Here is a 15387-nt window from a genome sequence, read left to right as displayed (position 1 = left end):
AAGTCTGTAGTTCATTTGACTCACAAATTAGGGAGGACAATTCTGAATCCTTCATTTATAATTAGTATTTTATGGCTGAAAACTATGTCTGTCTTCTCTACAGTACGTGGAAGCATTTTTAAGATAGATGTATAGTTGAGCTGTCTGGTTCCTTTTTTGTAACAGGCTACAAAATACTTTAATGAGCAAAAGTGGTTAACGTGAGAATTTTGCCCTTGCTCTGACTGCTGCATACTACTATATGCATTGAAAATATGGAATTAAATTATGAGAAATGCTAATTGGCTTTGTTTGCCTGCGCAGGCCATTTGCTGATCTGTCTCCCAGGCACAGATCAGTGAAAGGTATGTAACTTCACGTCAATGCTGTTTATTTAGGAGCATCGAGAGGAGAATATACCTGTTAGTGTTAATGTCCTTTTATATCTAATACCTTGTGTCAGAGGAGAGATTTAAGCTGTAATGAAAAGCGCAGCTTATTTCTAAAACTTACATAAGGCAGCTGCTGCTATACCCAGAAATATCAAAAGAAAATGTCTTATGACTAAGTCCCCCATCTAGGATGGGTCTGGCTAGTGGCTTGGAGGTCTGCTTGTATAGAAGAGAGAGCAAGATTTTCCTCTGACCTCAGCTTTCCTAGCAGCTATGTAGTAGTCCTGGTAGCAGCTGTGAAAAGTTCTTTCTAAAATGTGAAGCTGGCACAGAGAAATTCAGGAGTGGCGAATTAATTGCTGCATTGGGAGATGCATAGAAAGGTATTTAGGTCAGTGGATGTGCTGTAATGAGCATTCTTTGTAAGACACTGGATTTCTGTAGGGGCATGTTTAAAAATGCCTGAACCTACAGTATAATTTTTCCTCTTAGCTTTTCCAAGACCATTTTTTTTTTCTGTCTAAAAGGCAGGTTCTCTGAACTTTTACATGAGTAGCTCTGTTAAATATGGGCTACTCGCACATGTAAGATTTTATAGAATCAAGCCATTAAGTAGACCAGGCCACGTTCTTTCTTTTGATACCTACAGAGGGGCCTTCATTAACGGCTTTATCTAGTAACCATTAAAAATCAATGAAAAGTCTAACCAAAACGTTTGCCTGAAAAGAGTTGACTGGTATATTTATGGAATTCATGAAAGTTCTGTAAAAATCTAAGCATCTTACCATGCAACTAGAATCCAGTTCCTGGTGTAATAGTTTCCCTTTCAATATCCGAGACTTATGGACGTTGTTTCATGTATAGTTGATGTGCTGCAGTATTTGAGGTTAAACCTTTGTGGTTTTACTTAGAGTAAGAAAATGTGTTCTTTAACTTTATAGGTAAAGAGTAATATGAAGTAAATGAAGGCTGTGAATAATTTAATTTATAATCAAGGGTAGAACTAGTTAAAACTTCTATTGGCTAATTACCAATTATCATTTGTTTTGATAGCTGGAAAAGTCTGTCATGGCTTCAGGGAAATTTTGCCAGTTGGTGTGAAGGATGTTTTTTTGATTGAAGTTAGCTTTACCAGTACCTCAGGTTGAGATAACACACACTGTAAGTGGTAATTTTATTATGTCTTGTATGTTTTGACAGGATGCTAATCTTTAATTCCCAAAATAAAGTTAGTGCATTCTTGTTGAGACTGCTTGTCGTCAAGATTTTTTTCTTCCACTGATCAAAGACCTAAATAAACTACAAGCTACAGAGCACTCCAGCATTATCTATTATTATATGCATAAAATCTTGGATTATGCTTGGCTGTAAAATTATCATGTAGAGACTTGGCACATTTCTGTGGTTTATCTCTTCAGAAGTTATTAAAACTGAGTTCTTGAACATTTATTATCCAGTGAGTTGCATATACAAATAAATACATCCTGACTAACTGGAGACAATTAATTTAAATTTATTATTTCACCTCACTGGAGTGAATTAATGCTTTTTTCTGGCTCTGAGTGCTGCTTTCTTTTAGCTACTAAGGAAAAACTATTACAATAGTTAAGTGTATTACAATTATAAAAAGATTTCCAAATATTTCTGTGAAGATTTTCAGAGTATATACAGTGAGAAGAAAAAAAAAAGATTAGACCAAATCTTGTGCATCAGGCTGAACGGGATTTGTCTCATTAACTTTGCTACATACTATATATTTGCTTCACTTCTGTCAATATTTCCCTCTGTGGTCAATAAAGTTTGTTTTTTCACCGCAACAAAAGTTAACACTTACTTACTGTTTTTGAGTTCACTGACAATGAATGAAACTCCCTCTTTAGAATCATAGAAAATCAGGGTTGGAGGGGACCTCAGGGGTCACCTAGTTTGAAGCTGTTTATTTAATACATTAAATTAGAAAAATGGGTACACTGAGTAAGTACTGTATAGTAATGATTTAAGAAATCACTGCATCAACCCACAGAATGGGAACTGTACCTTGTTTGCTTTTTAAAGTAACATTTTTCCTATTTCCATGGATCTGGAATACCAGACTGTAAATATTTATGGTCAAACTCTTGGGTGGAAGATACTCTTTCAAAGTCAAGGAAACTGCTTTAAACTGCTTTTAGGCTGCTTGCAGACATTTAAAAATAACCAAAACCAAAAAAAAGGTGGTTTAATTTAAACTCAGTGACATCCCATGCCAAGCCCCACACATACCAAGAAGAGGCAGCACATTAGTTGGATTTGGATCTGGCTCACTTGACGTATGCAAAGAGTGGGCTCTTTAGTGAGGCTTTTTTGGCACTTTTATCTAATAGCTGATTGAATCCGCTTTGGGTAAAAGCACCAAAGAGCCCTGCTGAAGTACCTGCTATACACAGATGCTGCAGAGCCAGGTCAAAGTAAAGTGCTGCTGCTTCCAGTAAAGTGCATTTTTTGTGTTCTGTTTTGTTTTGTTTTGTTTAACACCTGCAAGCAGCCTAGATTGTAGTGTGTGTGTGTGTGTGTGTGTGTGTGTGTGTGTGTGTGTGTGTGTGTGTGTGTGTGTGTGTGTGTGTAGATTTAATTTTCATGCTTAAGAAGAACTGTAGAAGCTTAACTGTAAACAGAATTTGGCTCAGAGCAGTCTTATTGGGAATGATCATTGGACAAGCTTTTTACACATCCTGGGAAAATACTCTCTCTTCTTTAGTAAATATTTATTTCCTTGTACATCTTGGCTTCCTACAAAAATCAAAGAGAATTTGGTTTACATATGAAGGGTGAAATTAAGCTCTTTTCCTGAAAATACAGGCCAGTTCTGGAACTGAAATTTTTGTGCTTGCAGTGGATTTATGACCCTGATGGAAATTTTTTGTTTGTTTCGTTAATGTAATATCTCTCTTTAGGAAACTTGGTTGAAAGAGTTTGATCCTCTTGCTGTGAGCTTAACAGTTTCAATATTTTATGGACTTGAAAAGCTGCATTCCAAGTCTAGCTTTTCCAAACCCTCCATTAGACAGATAACCAAAGGAACATTGACAAAAAAACATGAAGCCACTGAATTTGCTTTTCAGTTTGATGGTATGAAACTTCCATAATCTCATATTGTATTGTGCATTCTGTTTGTTACTTTACAATTTTAACTGAAAAAAGGTTTCTATCAAAGTATGAACAGCTTATATTCATATATATGAAGCAGATTAAAAAATAAATAAAAGGAAAATATTTAAAGTGATTTGTGGTGCTCCCTAATAAGTTTCCTTTGGATTTTGCTGTAATTTTGGTCCTTCTTTCCACTGAACTTTTATAACCTTATGAAGTCCTTTTTTAGAAAGTTTCATGTACTGGGAGGATGAATATTAACTAGGACCCTTCCTCCAACAATCTTAGGTTGCCATTGGAATTGTAGCTGGAGCTACTACTCACTCACCTTATTCTAGAGGTGAAGCAGAGTAAGGTAGAATGGTCCTTGAATTCACCTGCAGCATGAAATCCCAACTACACCTGTTTCATTTCAATCAGACACATTGATGATGTTTAAAACAGCAGCATAAGATTGTGATAGCTTATTCTAAACAAAAGATATTAATGTAATAGAATTCCTAACTCCTAGGCTGCTATGCTTGCCTCGCATCCATAAGCTGGTCCTTCAGTATCCTCTTTTTTCATAGATGGTCATATCTCTTTTCTAATACTTAACATTAAATATTTGTACAATATCAGGCATTATAATATGGATGCGTGTTTTTCCCACTGCACTTTTTCTTCTCTTCTCACATAATTTTTATGGCTAATTTGTTCTCAGAGGCCTTTTTGCCTTTCACCTCTCCTCTCTTAAAAGGCATTTCCTTCTATTCTAATATTGCGTTTTCCTCCTGGAAGTCTCTTTTGTTGTTGTTTTCCCCTGTTAATATTTTCTTTCTTTCCTTTGTGGTACTTTACTCTGTATTCTTCCTTCCTTCAGGAGATTCTCCTTTCTTTTCCCCTAAAGTTCCACTTTGGCACAGGATTGGCTTGGTACTTATCTTATATCTAAGCCCTATTAAGATCATCCACCCTATTTCTAAGATGTTTTTCCCCCTTGTTCTTCCTAAACTTCAGTCTCTTAATTTGTTCTCTACATTCAAAAGTACCTTTTTTAACAAAAAAAAAAAAAATCCTTTTAATAAAAGGGAATTAACGACTGTGTGCGAGTGCACTAGGTGAGAGAGCTGCTGCCCAAAACATTAAAACCTCTTCCTACTTACAGGACCACGATTTTACAAGTAAAGGACAATGTTACTGTGTTTGAGTTCAGAATTTCCTTAACTTAGATAAGAAACTTTTTTTGTTATTCTAAGACCTTTTATAGGCTTTTAAAGCTTCTGGATGAAAGTTTTATTCTTAATCTAATCATGTATTTAAAGCTATGAACCCCCCACTGTTGGTATATACCTTAATCAAAAGACAGAGTCGCCTTGCCTTTGGCTGCTTCAGGGAAAGGACTGAGTCTTTTTTTAAAGCATTTCATTCCAATTTTCATAAAGCTTAGCTACTGTGAGTGGGAACATTCATTTGTGAGGCTACAGGCCAAATAAGACCAGCCCAATTCCACAATCTGTACCAAGAGAGAAAAGCTTTTATTAAGTATGAAATGTCTCTCATTGCTTCTATTCAATCTCTATGTAACAACGGTTTTCAGTTACAGATATACCAAGGCTAGGGGGTCAAAAACCTATAGGGCCTATGGAGCCCTATCATTTGCCCCACTGTGCTACCTACAGGTCTCAGACTGGCCCTACATGCTGCGTGCAGCACCTACTGGCCCTTTGTTTTCATTTGTTGAAATGGGAGCAAGCCTCTCTCTCATTGCATAGTCTCGAACTTTGAATTTGGGGCAAAGGGAAGGAAGGCTTAATTGAAAAACAGACATTAATTGAACTGGGAAAACAGATTATTCTCCCAACTAGTTCACAATGTAAACATTACATTAAATTAGTATTTAAATTAATTTAACAGATGATCTCTTTTACTTCCTAATATACTAGACAAGTCAATATGTGACTGCTGAGATTGACTAATAGCCTCAATAACATTGATTGGCTTAATTCAAAGTCAGAAGCTATTTTTGCAAGTATAGTGTAAATCAATAGATATTATTACTTTATATAATAAAGCGTAACCTCAAAATATTTTTAAGTTTTCAGCAATGGGAGTATCTTGGATGGGTAATTACATGAGTTGCTGAATGATGAGTAACTAGGATGAGTAACTGAAGACGCAAGGATTAAAAGACTTTTACCAGGGCACATGGAGCAAAATAATTTTTTCTGTTGAAATCAATGGAAAATTTGCAAGTGGCTTTGGAAAGGAGTGAATAAAGTCTATTGAATAGGATGCTACAGGGCCAGTTCTAATTACAATTAAGTTTGTCATTAACTTCAAAAGGAGTTTTGCTTAAGGAAAAAATGGTGAGTCTAGCAATATGAGTCTAGATAGTAATATGAGACTAAAAAATAAGGTCAGGGTCTTTATTAAAATGAATAATGCATCTAGAAAGAATCTTCTGTGCAAAAGGAGTAAAAGAATTGAACTTAGATTGTCAGTAAGGGTCTCCAGGGTCACTAGTGTGAAGACTGATTTACTTTTCTAAACTACTTCAGTATAATCAATGAAACAAGGAACAAATTTGTCTAATAATTTCTAACTTTTTTATGTTAAGAATTCATTTGCCTTTGATTCTCTGGATCCATCTGAGTGTGTAGATGTGACTGAAGCTAAACCCTATATGGTATTCAAGGTAGTTTACAAATCGGAAGGAAAAGGTATGTAATCTGTTTTTCACATTTTATCAGAACCTGCAGCTACCATTAAAGACATAGATGATGGCCCCAGACAGGCATTATATTTATCGCATAATTACTGGTATCATGCCACATGTGCAAGCAGTTTATCACACAGGAAATGGCAAACCAGCCACAAAGAAGTTCATATTTATTTTTACTTGAATTTGCATATGTGTCATGTTAATTTAAAGGGTGTATGGAGAACCGCTCTCCAGTGCTGGGCTGCCCCCATGCCCTTTGAATATGCTGGTGCACAGGGAGCCCGAGACTGGGGAGCTGCTCCCAGATCTTGGGGTTCCAGCACACTGGCAAGATGAAAAGACATTGCATGACGCACGATCCCCAATGCTGTACTTCCTACATTGCCTTTTAAAGGTGCAAGCATACAGGGAGATTAGGATCCAGTTCTCCGATCCCATGTTCCCTTGACAGCCAATGCATGCTAGAGTCTGACAGATCTTAGCTGGCATGGCAGAACTCAGGATTTTTGGGATCCAGGATAAAACTCATCATATCCCATTGCATGATTAAATTAACATCAACAGGGCCCAAAGAGTTAGGCATTTTAAAATTTAGTAGGCAGAGTTCCTTAGGCAATTTACTACATGTTTAGTAGGCTAGTGCATTTCTTTTGTCATCACTTGGGATTTAATCCTATAAATACTTTTGTCAGCACAGTGGAAACAATGTACCCAATAATAGCTACATTTATTTAAGCTGTGTTTACACAATCATATTATGGTGCCCAGCAGCAGCACCCTCAAGCACATTTCTGACTGGCTGCTTCCTGAACAGGAAGTAGGGTAGCTACATGTATGTGGTGTGAGCATGAGGACAGGCTAATAGGCAGTCACTCAGCTGTGCTAGTTAGCTCACCCAAAGTGCAACAAGGACACAGCTACCCTGTTTCCAGTTTGAGGCAGCACAAATGTACTCTTCATTAGACATAGCCTCGAATGCGTAAGTTTATAGGATCAAACCTTTTTGGCCTCACTCTTTTATGTACTGCAAGGTCATCTGCTTCATTTGGGCAATCCCAGTGCTTATTTTCAACATGTAGTCCTGTACTTTCTTATTTTATAAGTGGGAAAGCTGGAGGCAGTTGCATTGTACATTATTCCATGAGTATCCAGCAGCAGTTGATAGTGCTGCTTTCAAAGGAGTAGGCTACTCATTGGCTGGGAATCAGAAACCATCTTAGCCTTTTTAACTGTTCCTAAAAAGGTGTTATACAGATTATGCATAGAAGCAATTTTAATGTTACAGGCTAATAGACTGTACATCATTTGGAAAGTTATGAATACTAAGTGCATGCATGTGTACTACATTTTATAGACTTGTTGACACTCGGATGGCAAAAAGTGGATGCTTTTCAGAAAGAAACTAGAAATACTAGAACTATTTGGGCACCAAGAGAGTTTTCTGCACTTGTTCCCCTGCATACTGGGAAAGTTGCTTACAATATTCTGGATTACTCTTTGGTTCATGACTCAAAAGGTAATTTGAAAAAATTAAAGTCATCATAGTAGCAAGAAGAGAAAAACGACTCAAATATGTAATGCATCAAATGTTGATATCAGCTGTCTAAACATTTAAAATCTTTTCAGCTGCTAGAAGATTGCTTCAGTGATATTCAGGGGTAAATAAGTAAAATGGCACACTGAGATGATGATTACTCTGATACTTACCTGCCTTGCATCTTCACACACCTGGGTCAGGTGAATATAAAATGGTACTGGCAGTGTAAGCAGCTGTACAGTTTTGACTTGGAAGCATTTTACACTCATTTCTTACTCTGCAATTACTTGGCACAAATGTGCACAGATGCAAAGCAGTGGGGAGTCAGGCTCAGTATGCTTTTGAACAAATATATTATTATAATTATTCTTTTAAAGTAGAAGTATACCATAAATGTAATTTAATCTATGCTGAAAGTAGGCAGGGTGGCACACTGCTGAAGTTATCCTTGTTCTACAGCAAAACAATAGGTCTGACTTATTTTTTTCCGTATTCAGAATAATTTTGTTTAAAAGTATGAATATTATAGTTTTTCATCTCTTTCATATCAAGGCTTTGGACTCAATAGGGAACATCAAATAGGACCTGACTCTACAAGGTACTAAGCACTCTTACCACCTGTTCATTTTTAAGCTGGTTGCATTTGCCAAACAATTTTCCAGTTGTACGCTAATCTCATAAGGACATCTTCCTGTTAAGCTTTTAACTATTTGGAGCCATTTTTTAAAACCAGTTCAGTGTGGTGCAAGTCTTTGTTGGACTGAAAGAAGAACTCCTGATTTCTAAACAGAAAGCCTTATAGATTAGTTGCTAAGCGTGTAGCGTAATAAGTTAGTTACCTGAGTTATCAGTTAACAAATGAGCATTTAGCCGTTCTTTCACTTGGTTCAAATGGGAAGTGGCTGTCATGCCAACAAGGTTCGAAGAGGTTTGTCTGCCAGTAAATTAAATATATACTTGCTCGGAACCATCCATCCTCCTTCATGGTATAACTTCTGATTTAGAGGTGAGACCGAGAGAGTAGAATCCAAGCTGAGACTTAGTTATCTGAAGTTAGACAACAACAATGTTCCATATACAGGTTAGGTACCTAAAGAAAAGTTATTATTTTGAAATGTGCTGAATACCCCACAGATTCTGTTATTTTCAATTGGAAACCCAAGTACTTCTAGTTCAGTAGGCCATGTAAAGTATATAAATATGGCTTGGGATGTTTAACTTGAGACACTCAAATTTAAAAATGTTGGCTTGACACAGTCTCACAGTCCTCTGTGTAAGTAAATGACAAAGCTGTATTTAAAACTAGGACACTGCTGAAACTTTAGAAGACATAAGTAACAACTACTATAATTCCTGCCTCTGGCTCCTGTGCTGAGTGTCACCACGCTGGTTGTTAAAAAAATAAAAATGTAATTACAGTTACAGCTTAGATTGTGGTTTGCTGGAGGTGAGGACAGATTGAAAGGAAGTGTCAAGTGTAGGAACTAAGATTGGGGAAAGGCATCACATGATAACTGGGGTTCGGTGACAGGCAGGCCAACAGAAGATTCTGGATCCAAAAAGGGATGCAATAGATGCAGGGGACAGGAGAGCCCCAGGCAGCATACAGTACAAAGAGGAACTGATACAAGGAAGGAGAAAGCAACAGAGCATGGAGATGGGGATAGACAAAGCATCTAAAGATTAAAAATAAACAAACCAAAAAACCTATAGTTGGACTGGTACAAATACACCAGATAGGCAGACACCACCAGACTGCCTCTTAAACTTTGTAAAGCAGTGTTGATGCTTTCTGTGGTTTAACTTCACTTGCAGCTGTGCCATGGAGTTTGTCTCGCTAAGATTAGGAATAACATAGCAGGACATAAAGGCCACTGTCGGGGTGGGGGCATGTGCTGAGATGTGCATTGACCACTCCTTTTATCCCAGGTCATGCCACATTGTGACTCTTGTTATAGAGGGCCTGTAGAATGGCTTTTATGCAGCTTTCAGTGGCCAGAGAAAGGGAGCCAATTTAAGATGGAAAAGCAAGGAGTTGTGTTAAATTTTCCTTATTGATTTTTTTAATGTAATATTCTATTAAATTTGCCTACATGATATAGTAGCTGAGCAGTATTTGACCTTCTGAGTATATTTCTTTCCATATTCAATATATAGCATTTTTTTTAAATATACCAGTAAATATATACCAGATTTATCATAGTGATTCCATATCTACAGATTCTGCCCAGGGTTGTTCAAACATCCAGCTCACCATTTATGATGTATGGAGAGAAAGGCACAGACAGAGAAACAGCCAAATAAAGAGAGAAAGGTAAAGCATGAAATTATACCAACAGAAATATTTTTCTCTCATTCATTGCTTGGATCCAGATGTAACTGTAGTCTTTATCATCAAATAACTAATACCAAGCTAAAGTCTAATCCTAACAACAATTTAAAGTTTCAAAATGTGGACAGGCTACCAACCAACCTTAATCCTTTCTACATGCAAAACTATTTGCCTGTGATTACTAACCAGGTTCACTTAATTGATGTCTATTCTCTTTTAAAGAAGTCTCTTCTGAACTTTACCCAAGTTATCTATTTTCAGCATTCAGCGCTGCAGTGAAAATTTACTTCTTTCAATCTGGTTTGCTTGTAGACAGAGGCTGACACAGTAGATTTAGTACAGCTGCAGTATTAATGTTCAAAACTCCCGTGCTGCAGTTTTCCCATGTGCTACATAAAAATGCTACACAGTTTCTCAACTCCAAAGCTGCTGTATTAGGGTGTTAGCTGATTTTTATGCCTTCAACTTGCTTGATGTTTTCATTTATATACAATACAGTTTTACACAGCCTCCACCAAACAATGTATTGCAAAATGATTTACAGTAAAATCATAATTTATACAGAGTATTGATTTAGCATTAATTTTCAAACTGTGAAAGTCAATGGATCATAAATCTACAAATAAATTGGCCAAACGAAAGACATAACTGACAAAAGAAATTAGTCACTAGAGAGTAGCATGTGTTGTGTATGTGCTTTTTAGATAGTTACAAGAAAAAATATTGGAGAAGAGTCTCTAAATTATAAAAATTAGTAACATAAAAATAATATAATGTGCTGAAATAGACAATTTCAGTAAAATAGCAAAGAAAACCACCCAAGAATCTGGATCATTGTCTTGACGTTCTGCCATCACGTTTCAGTTAATATGATTCAGAATCAGGGCAGCCTCCACAGTTTTCAGTGTTTTGGGGGAAGTAGGTGGGAGCTTTAGAATGCGCTAGAAATTCCTGGAAGCAGGTTTATATATTATGTTATAAAGGACCTAGGAAGGATCATGACTACTTTGAAAGCCTGATCTAAAGGCTGTTGACATTAATGGAGAGACTAATTGACTTCCATGAATTTTGGTTCATAGCAAATGGACCATAACAAAATCCGTCTTTGGAATGTTCAGTGTTTATGAGCTGACTGAACTGTGTGCTTTCACGTTTCCACTGGGAATCTAGCACTTGAAGAGCTTGATGATGCAAAATGAAGAATGTCTTCAATGCCCATTTACTTTAAAGAAAATTGATGTAATTCGGGCACCTGGGATTTTACTTCTTCTCATGTCTCTACACCATATTTGACCTATTTTTACACATGCTTGTGCTCATTTATTGTACTTTGCGAGGTCTTTCATTGTACATGTGCCTTCAAGCAGCAGGCACTGCAGCAGGTGTTAGACAGTATGAAGCTCTGCTGTTGAACAAGTGGTATAGCCCCACTTCTTTAGTTCATTAGAGTATCTGACTACACTATGTAGGCAGATGAGACATCACCACCTTTGCCATGGCTTGTCAGTCCCTGGTGGTAAGGACTCAGCTTCTGGAATGTCCATTTCTCCACTGTCGGGTATTTTTTTCAGCCTCTTGTTCCACATCTGCAGTCATGTCTTCTTGGGTCTGGCATCAAGAAGTTGGGTGCTGATGAGGAAGCCCCTGTATGACTTCAGACATTTGTGTGTTGTGGGATGGTCGTACAGTGGGTGTCTCACCATCTTGAGTTTGTCTCAATTGTTCTATCCTGCTGCCTGCTGCTCTTTGGAGCAATGCCAGCCAGCACATACACACTGTTTAGGCTGGTAGGCTCCAGGCATCCTGTGATGCAGCAGCAGCTGTCGTTCAAAAGGCGGCATTTAACATGTACAGATCTCTCCCCTATAGGGCATGCATACTCAGCAGAGGAGAAACTGAGAGCCAGAGCATTGGTTCAGAAGGCTGAGGGGCTAACTCCCCATTTCAAGTTGGTGAGCTTTTATATACAACGTTTTTCCAACCACTCACCTTTGCTTCTGACTTCATGATGTGTTCTTTGTATGAGAGGTTTCTGATATGGGGGCTGTGGCAGAAGCATTCACGTCGCAACCCCTGTCAGGTAGTACCTGCAAATACTGGTAACGCTCCAAACCACAATTTTGAGCAACTGGGATGAAGACAGTTAACACTTATGGTTAGGGCATGGATGAGATACCAAATACAGCCCAGGGTCATGGACCAGTCGGGAATAGTTCAGAGGTCAGAAGCTGAGAGTCATGGTTGAGAAGAAACCAGATATCAAGAACAAGACATAGATATGAAGCACAGGGTCAGGGACAGAGCAGGAGCAAGGCTAGATCACCAAGACTCTTGCAGACAATTTATGACTGTCTTCCCTGATGGTTTTAAAGCTATGTTTACGTTTTATCTCCAGAAGCGCTGATTCCTTACACCAGTTTAGCTAAGTAGTTGAGCACATGCTTAAAGTTAAGCACGTACATAATGCCCTTTGACTCCTAACTCTATACTTGGCTAACTGCACCATGCCTGTTTCTCATAAGTATGCTTTTTTTTTTTTGAGTATTAGCTCAGATGCTCTTACAGGTTGGTGAAGGGAATTATAGTGTAATATGTGGAAAACTGTTCATCCAAAAATTGCACATTTCCTTTCTTGGAGTAATTCAGGTCTTGGACTTCTAAATCTCTTAGACACTTTTGAAAATACAGCCATAGGGCTTTAACTTACAGCTGTTGACAATGATTGGAGCAGAACTGGACAGCTCTCCAACAGCACTCAGTCATTAGTTATGTTGTTCTTTCTGGTTTTGATGTTACAAACCTTGGTGACTGTCTAACAAACAATGGAAGTAAACATGCCACTTACTAATACTAATATTTTAGTATAAAGTTCTATGTTTGTTCATATTTGTAAGGTTTGAAGAGCCTTGTTTTCTGTGCGTACCTTGGGTTCCTTTTAATTCCTCTACAGTATTACCATATCCTGTATCAGTAAACCATCCATTTGATCTGTATGTAAGTGCACTCCATTATATCCCTGATAATGCAACAATAACAAAGGTAAGTTTTGCTACTGGTGTGGTGTCACAAATTGATTTATGGGTAGTCATACCCATAGATCCTATTGTTTGTACAGCTGTATTTACATTCAGGCACGTATGAAATAGCCCTAGACCTAGTAGGAGCAATTTTAAAACTATGGAGAAAATTGAAACACCCAGTAGGGATGGAAAGACCTGTGTAGAATACCATATAGTGAAGACAAATTTGGAGGACATTTTATCCTAGAAAACCTTTTCATGGCCATGGAATTCTCTATCTGTTTCATAATGTTGGCAGCATAGTCCTTTAAATAATCATGTTTTAAACTTACTTGAGTACCTTAAAAGGTACTTCTTAAAAGGGCTTTTTAAATAGGGCACTTGTTCGCTAAGATAACTTGCATCCCTTTTACCTTTGTTTTCTTATTTTGATCTTGAGCACATTGTAATCAAATTGTGCCAGTCCTGATCATGAACAGTCCTGTGTAACCACATTAAAGAATCACAATGCACAATACTTTTCCAAAATGAAGAACACAGAACCAAAATCTGCCATCAGATGTTCATACTAAGAAACCAGTTAAGTGTAAGTTGTGTACATATTTAAGGACAACAATTTGGCTTTAAGCCATTTGAAAAATAGAGGCAGAGGGATACATCTTAAAGTTTACTTTCTTCAGTTTCCAATAAGATTATGTGAGTTTTGGGGGGCATCCTTTTAGTATTCTACAGGTGAAATCAAATCCTCGAGTGCAAAAGTTGTTTCTTGTGCATTTATTCTTGAATTTGTCAAGAAGTATGGAAAGCAAACAAACAATAATAAATTGAAAATGAACTTTTTCCTTTTAGGTAACTGGGCAAATCAGGAATTCAGGGCTGACTAATTTGCCTAATATTACAGCATTTCCACTTCTTAATAGTCCATCTCGAAATCCAAAATTTCCAGTACCAAATTATATTAAATGGAGGTGAAACAGAAGTCATGGATATCTACGCATGTGTTTTTTTCCAAGTTCATACAGTAGACATAGATTCTGGAAATCTTGTTATAATAGGTAAATGAAACACAAATTTGTCGTGTAGCTTACTTTCTTTTTCTCTCTCCTCTTTTCTGCTCAGTATACTGTCCAATATTTGTATCTTCTAAGTTTTACGGCACACATTTTAATTTATAATGCATGTAAGTTGTTGAAATGCATCCTTCGAGGACTATGAGGATCATAGCTGGCAGAACCTTAAGAGTAAAATAACACAAACATTTTTATAAAGTTTTGAAAATTAGTCCAGCTCTGGTACTATTAATAGTGAGTAAAGGTAGCACAATCAGACATTAGTAGTCATTTACGTACAATTTTATAACAACATATATTCTATGTACATTTATTTGGGCCTGATTTTTTAATACATTTTAGTGAGAACAGGCTGTCTTCAGACGTAAGCATTTAAAGAACATAGTTCCCACCATAATGAATCTAGGTATTTAGCATTCACAGAACTAAAAATGTTAGAGATTTCTGACGTTTGCAAGTAGGGAGAGAGAGGAGATTGGAGAAACAGGAGAAAGGTTGGGAGAATGGGAATCACAGGTACTTACAGAGCTCTTGAGACTCAGCCTTGTAATGGGCTATCTTTTTCACAGCTCTGTGAAAAAACAACCACACTTCTATACATTTGGGGTACATTTATATTTGGCACGTGTAGTTTTTCTATGGACCCTGATCTCCTTCACCCGTTCAGTTGTTAAGGGAAACGTAAGAAACATACAAAATCAACAAACACACATATTCAGAGCACATGCTGTATAAAATCTTTAGTGAGACATATTTTGTTGGTTTGGTTTTCTTTTGCTTTACAGGAAGCTCTATGATCCGTGTGTTTAACAATGATGGGAAGCTAAATGTAGGAGGATTTCAACTAAAGCTAAGAGGAGGCATGTCAAGCAAGGGACCAGCAGCTCTTACACAAACAGCATTAGATCAGTATCCAGCCATTCTCTGCTCCACAGTACTAATTCGAATGTTACCACACACACAGGCAAGTATATAGAGTTTCGACTGTAATAGTTATTCTGTCTGCCTGCCTGAAATACAGGCTGCACTTTGGAAATCAGTCCTATTTACCTTGTCTAAATTAGGATCTCCAGGTGTGGTATTAATGTGGCTTATATGTGCTAAATAACATCTAGGGTAGTCCAAGCCTGCCACTTTTAATGTATGCAAAACTGAGTTAAGAGCCTAGGGCAGGACCTAAGTTCTACCAGAGTAATGCATTAAAGGCACTATACCTTGTCTATA

At 37.3% G+C, this 15387-nt stretch overlaps 1 protein-coding gene across 3 annotated transcripts; it reads left to right on the top strand.

Annotated features, from left to right (window-relative positions):
- The first annotated feature begins 301 nt into the window (after positions 1 to 301).
- LOC109317167 lies at positions 302 to 15382 on the top strand. 3 transcript variants are annotated; one of them, XM_019545684.1, is made up of 9 exons: positions 302 to 344; positions 1425 to 1532; positions 3305 to 3479; positions 6100 to 6202; positions 7559 to 7720; positions 9962 to 10055; positions 12968 to 13112; positions 13943 to 14148; positions 14949 to 15382. In XM_019545684.1, exons 3-8 carry the CDS (start codon positions 3447 to 3449, stop codon positions 14063 to 14065), a joined length of 660 nt encoding a protein of 219 aa, XP_019401229.1. In that variant the 5' UTR covers positions 302 to 344; positions 1425 to 1532; positions 3305 to 3446; the 3' UTR covers positions 14066 to 14148; positions 14949 to 15382. The 3 variants fall into 3 exon arrangements, with proteins under 3 accessions (XP_019401229.1, XP_019401230.1, XP_019401231.1); XM_019545685.1 differs by lacking the exon at positions 13943 to 14148; XM_019545686.1 differs by lacking the exons at positions 12968 to 13112; positions 13943 to 14148.
- The last annotated feature ends 5 nt before the right edge of the window (positions 15383 to 15387 follow it).

Source organism: Crocodylus porosus, unplaced genomic scaffold (assembly GCF_001723895.1).
Source record: "Crocodylus porosus isolate Cpor-Errol unplaced genomic scaffold, CroPor_comp1, whole genome shotgun sequence".
Classification (NCBI taxonomy): Eukaryota; Metazoa; Chordata; order Crocodylia; family Crocodylidae; genus Crocodylus; species Crocodylus porosus.
Note: the sequence above shows the minus strand (reverse complement) of the source record. Positions and strands in the feature narration are given on the sequence as shown.

What these genes read in the sequence shown, in the direction of transcription:
- LOC109317167 (XM_019545684.1), top strand. Translation starts at nt 3,447, where the DNA reads ATGAAGCCACTGAATTTGCTTTTCAGTTTGATG. An exon ending in TTTGGTTCATGACTCAAAAG is followed by an intron (nt 7,721 to 9,961) that starts GTAATTTGAAAA and finishes CCATATCTACAG; the next exon opens with ATTCTGCCCAGGGTTGTTCA. An exon ending in AGCCAAATAAAGAGAGAAAG is followed by an intron (nt 10,056 to 12,967) that starts GTAAAGCATGAA and finishes CATATTTGTAAG; the next exon opens with GTTTGAAGAGCCTTGTTTTC.